We start from the raw sequence: 14657 nt of genomic DNA on the forward strand, positions 1-14657 counted from the left end.
GAACGCTTAAAAAAAAAGACAATCGAGCCCATTTTCCACTTAAATTGTAAAGTAAAGAGAGAATTGAGTGAGGGAGCGGTCAGTGTAGTGTCCTCTGCTGGGCTGGTTTGTGTATTCCGTCAATACGACTCAATTTCCGCCCCTTCTAATGGAATTCAGGTAGTATTCATACGCTGTTTTGGTTTAAATAAATACTCTAAGATAGGTCTACGGCAAATAAGCATTTCTTTATTTTTTCTCAGTTGTTTATTGATTATTTTTTTTCACTAACATATATCAACTTTTAATGTTTAGTTCTTAGTTATCTTGTTAGTTGTATACAAGGAATATCCACCGAAAAGGATACCCCGCTTCTCATTTTATACATACTGAGTTTACTCTAGTCCTGGACTACATTCAGGGGTAATGTATACTCGTTGGCTGGTCATTAAGCTACTGTGGTGACCCTAATATCCTTCCAGAGGCTGACAGGCCTCGAGGCAAGACAGCCCAACAACAACCCAAGTAAGAATATTATTCTTGTACTTGACGGGGTGGGGGTCCTGGGGCGGGGGTCCTGGGGCGGGGGTCCTGGGCGGGATCCGGGCATGGAGTGGGGGGTCAGGGGCTGGTGAAGTAGGTCGACATTTCATCCTTCAACATGTTGCCATTTTAGGTAACTTACCTGTAAGAAAAGCCTATAAATGGTAACTTACCTGCGAGAAAAGCTTAGAGTTGAATCTCACGTCACCGAAAAAACAGGGGAGACATGATTATGACATGCAAAATATTCAGGACTCTAACAGGCTCTGGGTGGGATAGACTAGCATGAGTAGTCCACACACAAGGGGACACCGATGGAATCTGAATTCCCAAATGAATCATTGTATGGAGATCTTATAATTTTTTCAGTGTCAGGATAGTGAAAAATCGATGAAATTGTTAATGTAATAATCTCCAATTAGGTTCATTGATAAAGACATTTTGTATCCTCTGTAATCCTTTTTTGCGCTACCAGCTGACAGGATGAGTATGAGTGAGCACAATAAACTAGCCGCCTCCGGTGGCAACAATCAATTTTATGTACAAAGACATAAGTTCTGACGGTAAACTCTCTGCACAGCTTTAAATGTTCCAAAGCCTGCAGTTGGGCTCTGACATATAATTAATTATATGGCAGGGCCTCAATTATAGGCTTTGGAACCCATACACCGATTGATTTAAGTATTGAAATGTGGCAGTCATCAACATCACCATCATCCAGTACTGTGTATCCTCCCCGCGTACATAATTAGTGGCTATATTAAATCTACAAAATTGAACCTGCTAAGTAACCACTGTAATCTGATCCACTGTACATTTCTAAAAATAAAATATTACTATTATTATTGTGATGGTGTTAAGGGCAGCGTTTGGACTAGGTCGTAGGTGCCCAAGTACATTACGTTCCACTACACACACAAATCACAATGACTTGATGCATCACATGAACAAATCCATAAGGGCCGTGACGAGGGTTCGAACCTACGTCTGAGAGGATGCCAGACGCTGCCTTAATCGACTGAGCTTCGACATGGTCAAAAGAATTGCAACCAGAAGTTTTACTGAGCTTACTCGGATCCTGCAGCCTCTCAGAGACACAAACCAGGATTTTACACAATTCCCCCATGCACCAGAGCTCTATCAATAAGCTGTTCTACCTCTGCACTCTTACTTCATTACACACAGAAATCACAATAGCGCGATGCATCAAATGAACAAATCCATAAGGGCCGTGACGAGGGTTCGAACCTATGTCCAAGAGGATCCAAGACGTTGCCTTAATCTACGACCTGGTAAAAGAATTGCAACCGGAAGTTCTACTGACCTACTAGTTCTTCCGGTTGCAATTCTTTTACCATGTCGTAGCTCAGTCGATTAAGGCAGCGTCTGGGACCCTCTCGGATGTAGGTTCGAACCCTGGTCACGGCCCTTGTGGATTTGTACATTACGTTCGTTTGAGGGGGAAGAATTGAAAATTACTTTTATAGTCTGGCCAATATGTTTTCGTTTTCTTTGTTAAGGGAACTGCCACTTTCTATGAAATATATAGTGATATACTGCGGTATTTCTATCCAAATTATTCACACTTCCTTCTGGCCTTCCGTGGTTGGCGTTAACATCTTAAGCCTATAGAAGGTCGCCCGAGGATAATTTAACGACTTGATCTTTCCCAGGATGCGACCTACAACAGTTACCTAACTCCAAGGTAGCTATTTACAGGTGGCTGGTCAGAGTCATCAGGTGTAATGAAATGATAAAAAAAACTGATACACTAATACATCATTAGTTGTCATATACATCTGGCACTCAATGGTCAGGACGACTCGAAATATGCAATACAAATGTTTTTAAAAATCGAATAATATATTGTTGGTTTGTGAATATTTATAAGCCTATTTAAAGCTTTAGATTGAGTGTTATTGTTACGTTGATTTAATTTATTGATTTATTTAAATATACAAAAGCTCTTACATTCTTGTAAAGCCACTATCACGCATAGCGTTTTGGGCAGGTCCTTATTCCTAATATTTCCCTGGAATACGACCCGCCAAATCGTGTACCCATTCACGATTTAACCCAAACCAGGTACCCATTCACTGGGCTGAGTGAACAGAGCTGTTCACCCAGGGTTACAAGTGAGTTAATGAGTGCCCATATGCCCAGTAACACTGGGTTAACACGGTAACCCAGGCACACTGGGTTAATGAGTGCCTATATGTACAGAAGGGCAGTGATTGAAGCACGTATTGAGTTTTAACTTCAAATGGAATATGAGTGAGAACCCGTGTGTGCTCCACTCATAAATGTGTTTACATTTTTACCTGATTTACCTGAGGGCCCACGAACACCATAATAATTTATTCACGAGAAGGTACAATGGGTTGGTGAGATTACATAAGATTGGTACTGGTATATTTTTGCAAAGCCAGTGGCCTCGTGGACACTAGTGAAGTAGTGGCCTCCACGAGGACAGGAAGCCGGTGGCTTGTCGAAGGCCCCCACCCCCTGCATTTGTATTTACCAACTTGACCATTTGAAGTCTTCAAACAGCGTCTCGCTGCTTGCTTCCTGTGTTCTATCATACTAGTGTGTTCTATCATAAACGCTTCATACAAATTCTTTAAATACTAATAACTGCCAACAGTATAGTTCAGTTCATTCATTATTCATATACCCATCCTGTGGATGGTAGTGGAAAGTTACAAACGCATATAATGAACTCGAGAATTGACCCCCCCCCCCAATATATAAATATATATATATATAATAATATTTATATTAAAAAAATGTGTGTATAAAGCACTTGAGAGTAATGTACAGATATAGGGACAGGAGTAACACATGCTAATAAACCCACTATTATGCAAAGCGTTTCCCGCACAATTTAAACCAAAAAAACTAAAGGTGTGAGGCAGTTTACTATTTAGCTAAGCAAGTTACAGCTATGATAAGCTAGTAACATAATTTAATATATATTACAGCATTATATCAACAATGGGTTCGAGGAACGAGCACAATTGTAGCCTTTAAGCTAAACAATTTACATGTGGTGATCTAGTTTTATAATTTGATTTGTTTATCCTGCACGCCGCCCCCCCCCCACACATATTCAGATGCTATTCCACATATACGATTATAAACCCATGAACCAACCGAGCACCGACCCCATAACTGCCAAGACATTACTGCAGTTTAAAATCCAGCTGGAACAAAATCCTGACGAACAATGTGGAGGGGGGGGGGGGAGGGCTTTTACAAACCGCCGGCTTCCTGTCCCCATCGACGCCACTAGAAAGATTGTGCCCCTCAGGTAAATTCAAGTAAAGATTCAGCCGTCTTGCAACCGGTGGACGCAATTAATGCAGATGTTGGTCACAATTAACTTGCATTGTTCACAGCTGCATTGAGTCTGGTGTTCACAGATGTTCCCCGCTTGCATCCACAGGTGACTCACAGCTGCTGTTGGAAACAGGAAACTATTCTGTGACAAGCTTAGACATAGAATACAAACATGAGGTCTTGCTCATGTTTGTATCATTAAACACTAGATTTCATATCTGGAGAGTAACCAATTCAGCACTACTTATATTTTGTTTTGTAAGTCATCTGTCAAAATTGTCTAGAAATTAAATTCATTCATTATTTTGAGTTATACCTGAAATGCTGTGCATAATTAGTGGTCTTATAACATATACAAATATTGTACCTGCTAAAAAAACAAAGTCATATGATCCCTTGTATATCTTATAAATAATAATATTATTCACAAAGAAATCACAATGATGTGAAATATCAATGATTTTCTCATTGGCATGACTTACCATTGAGATTTCTTTGCGTTCTGAAGGAAGCGTCGGTGGAGGACTCCACTACCCACATAAGAGCGCCGACTTATGATTTCCCCATTTTGCACCCGCAAGATAACGTAAGCTTTTAAGGGTTGATAAATGTTAATCTTCTTGTTTGAGGAGCTGTTCACTTGAGACAGTTAAGCAAGTCCCAGCTGTGTCTGGGTACAAGTGACAGGATGAACAACCCAGCGGGTTTTCTTCCTATTGGGGAGTGTTGTACATTCTGCTATGGCGGTATGTTCACTCACAAGATGAGTGGCGCTGCCCAATAAACTCGCCCCTCGGGGCAAAATTTAAATTTAAGAGCGCCGACGGGATATTCGTAAAACCTGGTTGTGGCACCAGCTGGGGCCTCCGGACTATCTCGGTAGAGTGCCAGGTTGATTAGTTTTTGTCCTGTCATGGCCTAGTGAATTAAGGCATGCATCTGATGGCTCATCAGGACGCTGGTACAAATCCCTGTACTACTCAAACTGATTTACTCATTATATTATTTTTATAAAAATGGAATCTCACCTGATAATTTCACCTTAAATTCCTTTGTAATCGAGTCCAAAGCCTCGGAAGACCTTTGACCCATCACTGCCGAACACAATATTGATCATGTTGCTGTCTATCCATTTATCACCTGGAAGATGTGATCCACACAGCTTATGCCTGAAAAATAATAATGAACACTCATCAACATTAGATGAGTAGAAAGTAAAGCATAACATACATGCTATGCTGTAATGAAAGTTAATTTGTATGTTCCTTTATTACTATATTCCATTACTGTAATGATAGTTTGGCAACCTGTCTTCTTACAAAGAACGTCATATTTCGATCGTATGCGTTACAGAAGGTTATTACATATTTGTAAATAGCGTTATGCTATTTCACATTCCAAGGGTGCGACTTAACCAAGGCAGACATGCCTTGCAAATTGAGAGTTCTGAACTGCAGAATGACCTCCCAAATGAGATAATAAACCCATTATTTAGTAAACTCAACCGGTTTAAAAGAGAAACTTAGAAATACCAAATTAACATTACACAAGTAATTTTTACCCACATTTCTTCATTCTACATATCAACCTGTGTTTTGCCGTCACTGTGAAGATAGATTGATTGATAAAGATTAAGCCACTCAAAAGGTGGCACGGGCATGAATAGCCCGCAAGTAGTGGCCCTTTTGAGCCATCACCAGTATCAATCCAGTATGATACTGGAGATCTGTGGAGGTGCGACTGCACCCTGCGTGACGGGAGATGTCTCCCGTCGTCACTGTGAACATTAAATACTATATATGTACTGGTACTGTAGCTGCAACTTACATATTTAGGGTAATCTATGCCTTTCATCATTAAATATCGCTTACAAAGGTAGTCATTTAGTAAATTTCGTTAACAATTCAAATATGTTAATTATTGGTACTGGTCACCCCATTAAACCTATGAATAAATCATATAATTATGTTAAGTTATGCCCAAAATGCTCTGCGTATTAGTGGCTTTATATCATTTATTATTATTTACACCGCAGATTGCTAATTACCGCTAGGTGCTCAGGGGCGATGTGACAAGCATGGAGCACAGTTGACCCACACTACACGAGGCTGCTAATGACCCATTTTGACCTATAATCGCTTTTTGACCTATAAATACCCAACGGTTAAAATATGATGTACTATAAATCAGAGCAGCTTGAAACATCGACAGGCTGTCACGCTTTCCATTCATGGGTCCTCGGTATGGATAGGTTCGAACAATTTAATACATCATTTTAGTGATGTTGTGACAAATGGAGAGGACGAGCTGTACCATCAACAAACAGTTGATGGTACAATTATCAACAAACAATTATCACAAGGACGGGCTGTACCATCAACAAACAGTTGATGGTACAATTATCAACAAACAATTATCACAAGGACGGGCTGTACCATCAACAAACAATGCACAATTATCAACAAACAGTATGGGTGAAAAACCTTATTCAAGTACCATCACACCGTATGGTACTTGAATGATGTTTTTTCACTCATACAGTTTGTGGATAATTGTGTTACTTGACCAGGGACAGACGAAACTGAAGTACTGTATAACTTTGTCAAGAAGAAAGCGTTTGAACATTTTGTTCATAGGGTGAAGCCAACTTCTGCAGGACAAACATGAGAGGCAGGACGGTGGAACTTTATCAGGGATGTCATTGCTATCACAAAAACATAGTTACAATAACATTTTTGTTCACAATTTATGCTTTTTATCAGAATTTCAGATATCACCATTTACTTGTTATATGTTATGCGTTGGAACCTAATGTATTGCTCTTGGTTTTAATAAAATTCAGACAATAAAAATCACATGTTCAACAAAATTTACCAGATAATCTATCAAGTAGTTTCAAGAGTCTTACAAAGTTGACAAAGTCTCAGGATGACTTACCCGTACACAAGTTGATTATCTCTGGTCAAGTCTTGCACCACAACAGAATCATAGCGACAGTCGGAGCCTGTACTCTAGTTCAAAGTAGCTCCATTTTAATAATATCTTGGTTCCTGGTGGCAGTGTCACCTTCCAACTGCAGCTCAAATTATCAGAATAATTACCAATGGTGACGACACATATTGAATGGCTCATCGCAGTCAGTTCTGCCGGGTTAAGGACAAGAGGAAAGGTATTAGTTAGTTCAGACACAGTCATCGGAGTGGTACAGCCATCACCCTGATACAGAAGTACTTCTGTATCAGGGTGATGGATCTACAGATCAGGGTGATCAGACTACAGAAGTAGTACAGTCATCACAATGATACAGTCACCACAGTGGCAAACTCAGTGATTACAGTTAATATAATTCACTGTGTCGAGGGACAGGAAGCCAGAGGGTAAAAGCCAAAACGTGTGTATGAATACACGTTTTGGCCCGAGTGACAGTCTGTGATATTTTGATAGACGACCACTGCACTTACCTCCACCTTATCACTTACCCATTACCCAAAGGTGAATGGTCCAGTTGAACTAAATGCACATTTAAAGATACATTAGTTATCGTTTCAGAGTCTGATCCTTATAAGTGTTTTGAAATCATAGTCAAAAAATATTTTTGCAACGCGAGAAGTTTGGTAGAGTGATAGACATAGGAAAGTAAGAACGACTATCGTGGTTACGAAACAGTGAAAGCAAGAACACACAAAGTCATCATAGCAGTGCAGTCACAGACTGGATCAGTCGACAGTTTAACTTAAGTCATCCCGGTGATGCATTCAGTCACAGGGAAGAATGTTATATGATTTGTAATTACATATAGCATATTATGGAACATATAATTGTCTGACAGGAATGAATATTGAAACAAATGTTTGAGTCATTAAGATTTAAATATAAATATTATATTCAGACTTACCTTTATCACCACTACAGGTTACTGGCGCAGTATTGCTTCTTGTGAATTGAGTCAGCAAACCTGGCGGGACAGTGTTAATTAGAATCATTGGTTTACTGAAAATTATATATATATATATATATATATATATATATATATATATTATTAAATATGACCGAAAAAGTAAGATTAATAATTCTAACACGAATTTTCTCAATCCTTCGTACATTATGCTTCACTGTTGGAGGTAAATCAAAAATCACTTCTCCAAAATTCATTTTTATTTCTAGTCTGACGCGACACGGGCGCGTTTCGTAAAACTTATTACATTTTCAAAGACTTCACAAATACACAACTGATTAGAACTTGCGTTTCCCTGATTTTATATCTACATTTGAGTGAGGTGGGAAGGGTGATGTGGCATTACATTTGAGTGAGGTGGGAAGGATGATGTGGCATTAACACAAGACAGAACACTAGAGGATATTAATAGGGTATTAAAAGTATCAACACAAGACAGAACACGAAACAATGGGTATTGAATAGAAGTGTTTGTAGAAAGCCTATTGGTCCATATTTCTTGATGCTTCTATATTGGAGCGAAGTCTTGAGGTGGGTAGAATATAGTTGTGCAATAATTGGCTGTTGATTGCTGGTGTTGACTTCTTGATGTGTAGTGCCTCGCAAACGTCAAGCCGCCTGCTGTCGCTGTATCTATCGATGATTTCTGTGTTGTTTACTAGGATTTCTCTGGCGATGGTTTGGTTATGGGAAGAGATTATATGTTCCTTAATGGAGCCCTGTTGTTTATGCATCGTTAAACGCCTAGAAAGAGATGTTGTTGTCTTGCCTATATACTGGGTTTTTTGGAGCTTACAGTCCCCAAGTGGGCATTTGAAGGCATAGACGACGTTAGTCTCTTTTAAAGCGTTCTGTTTCGTGTCTGGAGAGTTTCTCATGAGTAGGCTGGCCGTTTTTCTGGTTTTATTCTGGCCAGCCTACTCATGAGAAACTCTCCAGACACGAAACAGAACGCTTTAAAAGAGACTAACGTCGTCTATGCCTTCAAATGCCCACTTGGGGACTGTAAGCTCCAAAAAACCCAGTATATAGGCAAGACAACAACATCTCTTTCTAGGCGTTTAACGATGCATAAACAACAGGGCTCCATTAAGGAACATATAATCTCTTCCCATAACCAAACCATCGCCAGAGAAATCCTAGTAAACAACACAGAAATCATCGATAGATACAGCGACAGCAGGCGGCTTGACGTTTGCGAGGCACTACACATCAAGAAGTCAACACCAGCAATCAACAGCCAATTATTGCACAACTATATTCTACCCACCTCAAGACTCCGCTCCAATATAGAAGCATCAAGAAATATGGACCAATAGGCTTTCTACAAACACTTCTATTCAATACCCATTGTTTCGTGTTCTGTCTTGTGTTGATACTTTTAATACCCTATTAATATCCTCTAGTGTTCTGTCTTGTGTTAATGCCACATCATCCTTCCCACCTCACTCAAATGTAATGCCACATCACCCTTCCCACCTCACTCAAATGTAGATATAAAATCAGGGAAACGCAAGTTCTAATCAGTTGTGTATTTGTGAAGTCTTTGAAAATGTAATAAGTTTTACGAAACGCGCCCGTGTCGCGTCAGACTAGAAATAAAAATGAATTTTGGAGAAGTGATTTTTGATTTACCTCCAACAGTGAAGCATAATGTACGAAGGATTGAGAAAATTCGTGTTAGAATTATTAATCTTACTTTTTCGGTCATATTTAATAATATATGTCTACAGGAAAGACTGCTACCAAAATATACTAATATATATATATATATATATGTAGTATTTTCTTTTGAAAATTGATGTAACTATTGTATATTATTTAATAAAAAATAAGTTTATCAATCATTTAAAAAAAATGTCTGAAATGATCACTTAGTAAATGAAATGTCGTCCTACAGGCATACAGTAAAGCGATTGCTTTATTATTCATCAGTATTGCAACCATTACAGTTAGTGTCGAGTTACGTGACCTACCAATGCAAGTTGTGGGAAATATCCACAGTATAATGTTATGAGTAACTTTATATGGATTATACAAGAGGTAAACTGCCGCTAGAATGCCTCCCAGGCGCCATACAGTCAAGCTGCCTGCTCCAACCTGCCACGACACTTAGAAAAACTTTCATTTGATCTAATATTAGTAATATTAATTATTGCTTATAAAAAGTTCATTGACTTGGTGCTAAAGTATTTGCTAGAATTAATAAGTATATTAGTGATCAGTTAATAATTGATTTAAAGAAACCATCACTTCCTTAAACTCTGTGGTTGAAAGAGTGATAGAGACGCCATTATAATATCTCACCCTGCCTGTTGTTGTTGCTTGCTCCACACCAAGTGGGAGTACTCTAAAATGTTTACCCAAGAGTTTCAAACTATTTGTTAACAGGCGATGAGTCACAACTAACGTTGCTTGAAGTATATTGACCAATCCACACACTAGAAAGTGAAGGGACGATGTTTCGGTCCGTCCTGGACCATTCTCAAGTAGATTCTCATTCTCAAGTCACAATCGAATTGAGAATGGTCTAGGACGGACCGAAACGTCGTCGTCCCTTCATTTTCTAGTGTGTGGATTGGTCAACAAACCATATTCTAGTTCTTGGTCCTATGATCGATAGGTGTTCTCCAAGGAAGAAGATATCAAGCCATATATAAGAAGTTATGAAGTGTTATATAGACATAATCAAGTGCTACAAGAAGCACTTCGCCCCCAGACTGGACGTCACGTGGTGTGTTCCGTCCAAGGTCAACTATTGACCTTTCCCCTGGATGCAAGTCACAACAGTTACCTAACTCTCAGGTACCGATTTTCTGCTAGGTGCACAGATGCATCAGGTGTACGGGGTTTGTGATTCCATACACACATTTTACAAGTACTATACCGTAAATGTACATATTAATGTACGCTTTATATGTAACCTGAGACACAGTGGTTACTGTAGGCGGCTCATCTCCGCGTTGCATTCCTGGGCATGACGAGACGTCTGGGATTGTTGCCTTACGCCTGATGCCTCTGCTTACCTAGCAGTAAATAGATACTTAGGAGTTAGTCAGCTGTTGTGGGTCGTATCCTGAGCACGGTCAGTCATTGGCATTATGGGGGACCTCATTAGGCCTAACAGGCTTTCTGCCCCCCCCCCCGGCGATGGGAAGCTATTTAGTATAAATATTATTATTATTATTGCTACTGATATTATTGCAAACAAGAAAAACTAATTATTTCAAGTTGCCATCATAGATATAAGAATGCATGAAGGCAAATAGGGGGACCTTCGACAAGCCGCCGGCTTCCGGTCCTCGTCGAGACCATTAGTGTTAGTGACCCTCAGGTAAATTCAGGTAAATTAATATTATGCTTCTCTGATGCAACAGTTGTCATCTCTAAGCATTTCTAAGAACTCCCGAATGCACGAATATAATACAAGACTCAGTACATCCCTCTTTACCCAAGACTTACTGTTGAGCTGGACCTTCCCTTCCAGGGTAGTGATCTGTGCGGTGTGGGCAGTGACCTGAGCACTGCACGTGTTGATCTTCCCCTCCAGCACGGTGTTGAAGGAACTGACTTGAGACTTGCAAGTGTTTATCTCCTCCTGGAGCTCAGTGCTGAGGGAACTGACTTGAGACTTGTAGGTGTTGAGCTCGCCTTGGAGTTCGGTGTTGAGTGAATTGACTTGAGACGTGCTGGTGTTGATTCCCTCCCGGAGTTCAGTGGTGAGGGAACTGACTTGAGACTTGCAAGTGTTGATCTCCTCCTGGAGCGCAATTTGTGTTCTTTTCAGCTCTTCGAACATTTCTTCTAAAGCTTAAAACAGAAAAAGTTTTTGTTTAATACAATGAAAGTGTGACGAATTAAAATATCTCTTTTCTTCTATGATATGGAAATGTATGACGGAAAAAAAAAAAATAGAAGAATTTGTTTGATCAAAGATTCTTCAGCAGTTTGCCCTTCAACTTGTAAAGTTACTGTCTCTATAATTCTCTCTCTTAAAAAAAAAACGAAACTGAGCTTAAATAATGCGTAACTATGCATTTTATTTTACTTACAAGCTTGGGAATACACAGCAATGTGTTGCTACCCTATTCTGTATAAAAGATTACACAGTGTAGATAAACAACTAGCTATAAGTTCATCAAATATTCCCACCTCACAGGACGGCCAGTCATACATGGAATCAGGAGAGAACATGAAATGTTAGGCTGATCTATTAGTCTCCACTAACAAACTCTAGGTAGAGCACAAGAATATCTTCCAATATTCCTGAGTGTATGAAGTAATTACAGAGCTCAAAGTATCTCATACATTTGGTCTGAAATCACTGATAACAGAGCAATCCCAGTATAGTGTTGGAGAGTATGTCCTAGCTCTTGTTCACATAGTTCATAATTGGAATGTTCACCATTTGCGAGGTTCATGCAAAGAACTCAAATTTCGTGACAAAATATACATGAAAGTGGTTCATAAATATTTTGGAGAATGGAGATTATTAAAGAGTTGATATATACGTAAATGGAAGAGAATACTTTTATAAAGCAAGTCTGTATACACAGCACTTCAGGTAACTCTAAAAATTAAATAGTTATGAATTATGATGTATGTACATCTTAATCGAGTGGTGTATCTAATTGACCTTAGGTTCATAACACTGGAAGATATTGATTGTTATGCTATGCTATATATATGCTGTATAGACCTCTAAGCATATTCTAAAGGAAGCACATTATTTATGTTCTATTTTTAATGGTGAGCCTTAGTTTAACAAATGTGAATTATCTCTAAAGAGGCCTACTGCCTAAGTATCTAATATGTAAGAGGCTGGAAAAAATAATAAAATTGAGTTATTTAGATTAAATTCTATGGATCAAAATAATAGACAGTGGCAGATACGTTACTCACACTGATTACGAAATATTAGTTTGATAATTTACTTTGATAAGATATTAGTTTGCACAGGGTTATAAACCCATGGAACCGCCTACCCGCCGAAGCCGTAAATGCCAAAACTCTGTTAAATCTACAAATCCAACTGGACAAAAATCATCAGGGCAAATGGGGGGGACCTGTGACAAGCCGCCGGCTTCCTGTTATCGTCGAGGCCGCTAATGTTTTATTAGCCCTCGGGTAAATTCAGATAAATTCACTAAAATGGTTAAAATGGTCATTTTAACATTAAATTAACAATAATAATTGTTTATTAAAAACCGTGAGTCATACTTAATACAAAGACCTAATTATTGTATTCAAATTTAACGAGTTTATTCATAAATGTTAGTACATTTATAGCGTGTTTAGTTTAAAGACATTTATAGAAAATTATTTACTTAGGAGAAAGGCATAATAATAGATAAAATGTAACAATGATAATTACTGTATATAGTGTATACTCAGATTTTTAGATTTAGATCATTAGTTGTTATTATTGATCTACGAGGTTCGTAATCAAAATGAAACAAAATAAAACTTACTGTTATTGAGGAGTTTTTCTTGTAAGCTCTCGACTAGAGAAGTTAGGGAGCGAATCTGGTCGTTGTAATCACTCACAGCCTCCTGCTGCATATTTTCCAACACCTGTAAACTTGTAGACACATTTTCCAGACCTGAGAAAAACATAAACATTTGTTATCACCATTATATTCTAATTGTGTTATAATAATTATTGATTATTTTGGAATGTCTTTCTTAAAAAAAGTGAGTGATCTTTTTTTCTTTTAAATTACAGTGATCTGTTAATACCAGTCTCAGGAATATTAAAATAAATCAAAATATTTCAATTATATAAAACATATCTTGAAAAATTCTAGAAATCGCTACCACGACAAATTGAAATGTAACTGAACCAAAAATTAACTAAAATAATTTTATTACCAATTTGCTGTTTTGTGAGGCTTTGTTGAAGGAAGATTGACATGCATTGATAAGACAGGAATTAAGACTTAAGCAGACATCCCTGGTAGTTTTTATATGAATTAATATATCTTATCAAGGTCTACGATTACCTATAAAATAATGAATTTAATAAACTGACAAAACTGGTGACACAAACAAGTGTAAATCCACAACAAATTCTGATTTTTTTCACATTTAACAAAACTTGATTATAATATCGTTTGTTAGTCTGTTCGAACCAGTTTCAGCGACTTGACCCATCTCCAAGACAGTTTCACAGCTTCACACACTACTGACAGCCTCATGACCCATCTCCAAGACAGTTTAACAGCTTCACACACTACTGACAGCCTCATGACCCATCTCCATGACAGTCTCACAGCTTCACACACTACTGACAGCCTCATGACCCGTCTCCATGACAGTCTCACAGCTTCACACACTACTGACAACCTCATGACCTATCTCCATGAGTCTCACAGCTTCACACACTACTGACAACCTCATGACCCATCTCCATGACAGTCTCACAGCTTCACACACTACTGACAGCCTCATGACCCAACTCCATGACAGTCTCACACACTACTGACAGCTTCATGACCCGTCTCCATGACGTCTCACAGCTTCACACACTACTGACAGCCTCATGACCCGTCTCCATGACGTCTCACAGCTTCACACACTACTGACAGCCTCATGACCCGTCTCCATGACGTCTCACAGCTTCACATGACTTACTGTTGCGTTGGTCCACCTCCATGGTAGTCATTTTCCCAGTAATGTTGTTAACTTGAGACTTGTAGGTGGTGACCTCGTCCTGATAGGCCTCCAATATGCTCCTCAATTCGCCTTTCACATCTTCAAAACCTGAGAGAGATGTAAAAGAGTTTATGTTCTTGTTCTTATGCGTTTATGTTCTTATGAGTTTAGAGTTCTTGCCTAATTT

General features: G+C 38.7%; 1 protein-coding gene across 6 annotated transcripts in view; it reads right to left on the reverse strand.

The window, feature by feature from the left end:
* Positions 1-211: 211 nt before the first annotated feature.
* Positions 212-14657, reverse strand: part of LOC123755396 (uncharacterized) — a 47854-nt gene continuing 33408 nt past the window's right edge. For 4 of the 6 annotated variants that reach the window (XM_069327794.1, XM_069327793.1, XM_045738002.2 and 1 more), the window contains exons 3-9: positions 14450-14578; positions 13288-13419; positions 11279-11626; positions 7757-7816; positions 6799-7004; positions 4890-5030; positions 3283-3981 (exon numbers count right to left, since the gene is read on the reverse strand). In XM_069327794.1, coding sequence (XP_069183895.1) covers positions 6847-7004; positions 7757-7816; positions 11279-11626; positions 13288-13419; positions 14450-14578 — 827 coding nt within the window. In that variant the 3' untranslated portion in view covers positions 3283-3981; positions 4890-5030; positions 6799-6846. Of the gene's footprint in view, positions 665-3282; positions 3982-4889; positions 5031-6798; positions 7005-7756; positions 7817-11278; positions 11627-13287; positions 13420-14449; positions 14579-14657 lie in introns of those variants that run through there. The other 2 variants (XM_045738000.2, XM_045737999.2) reach the window with 2 other exon arrangements.

Source organism: Procambarus clarkii, chromosome 20, assembly GCF_040958095.1.
Source record: "Procambarus clarkii isolate CNS0578487 chromosome 20, FALCON_Pclarkii_2.0, whole genome shotgun sequence".
In the NCBI taxonomy this organism is placed as follows: Eukaryota; Metazoa; Arthropoda; class Malacostraca; order Decapoda; family Cambaridae; genus Procambarus; species Procambarus clarkii.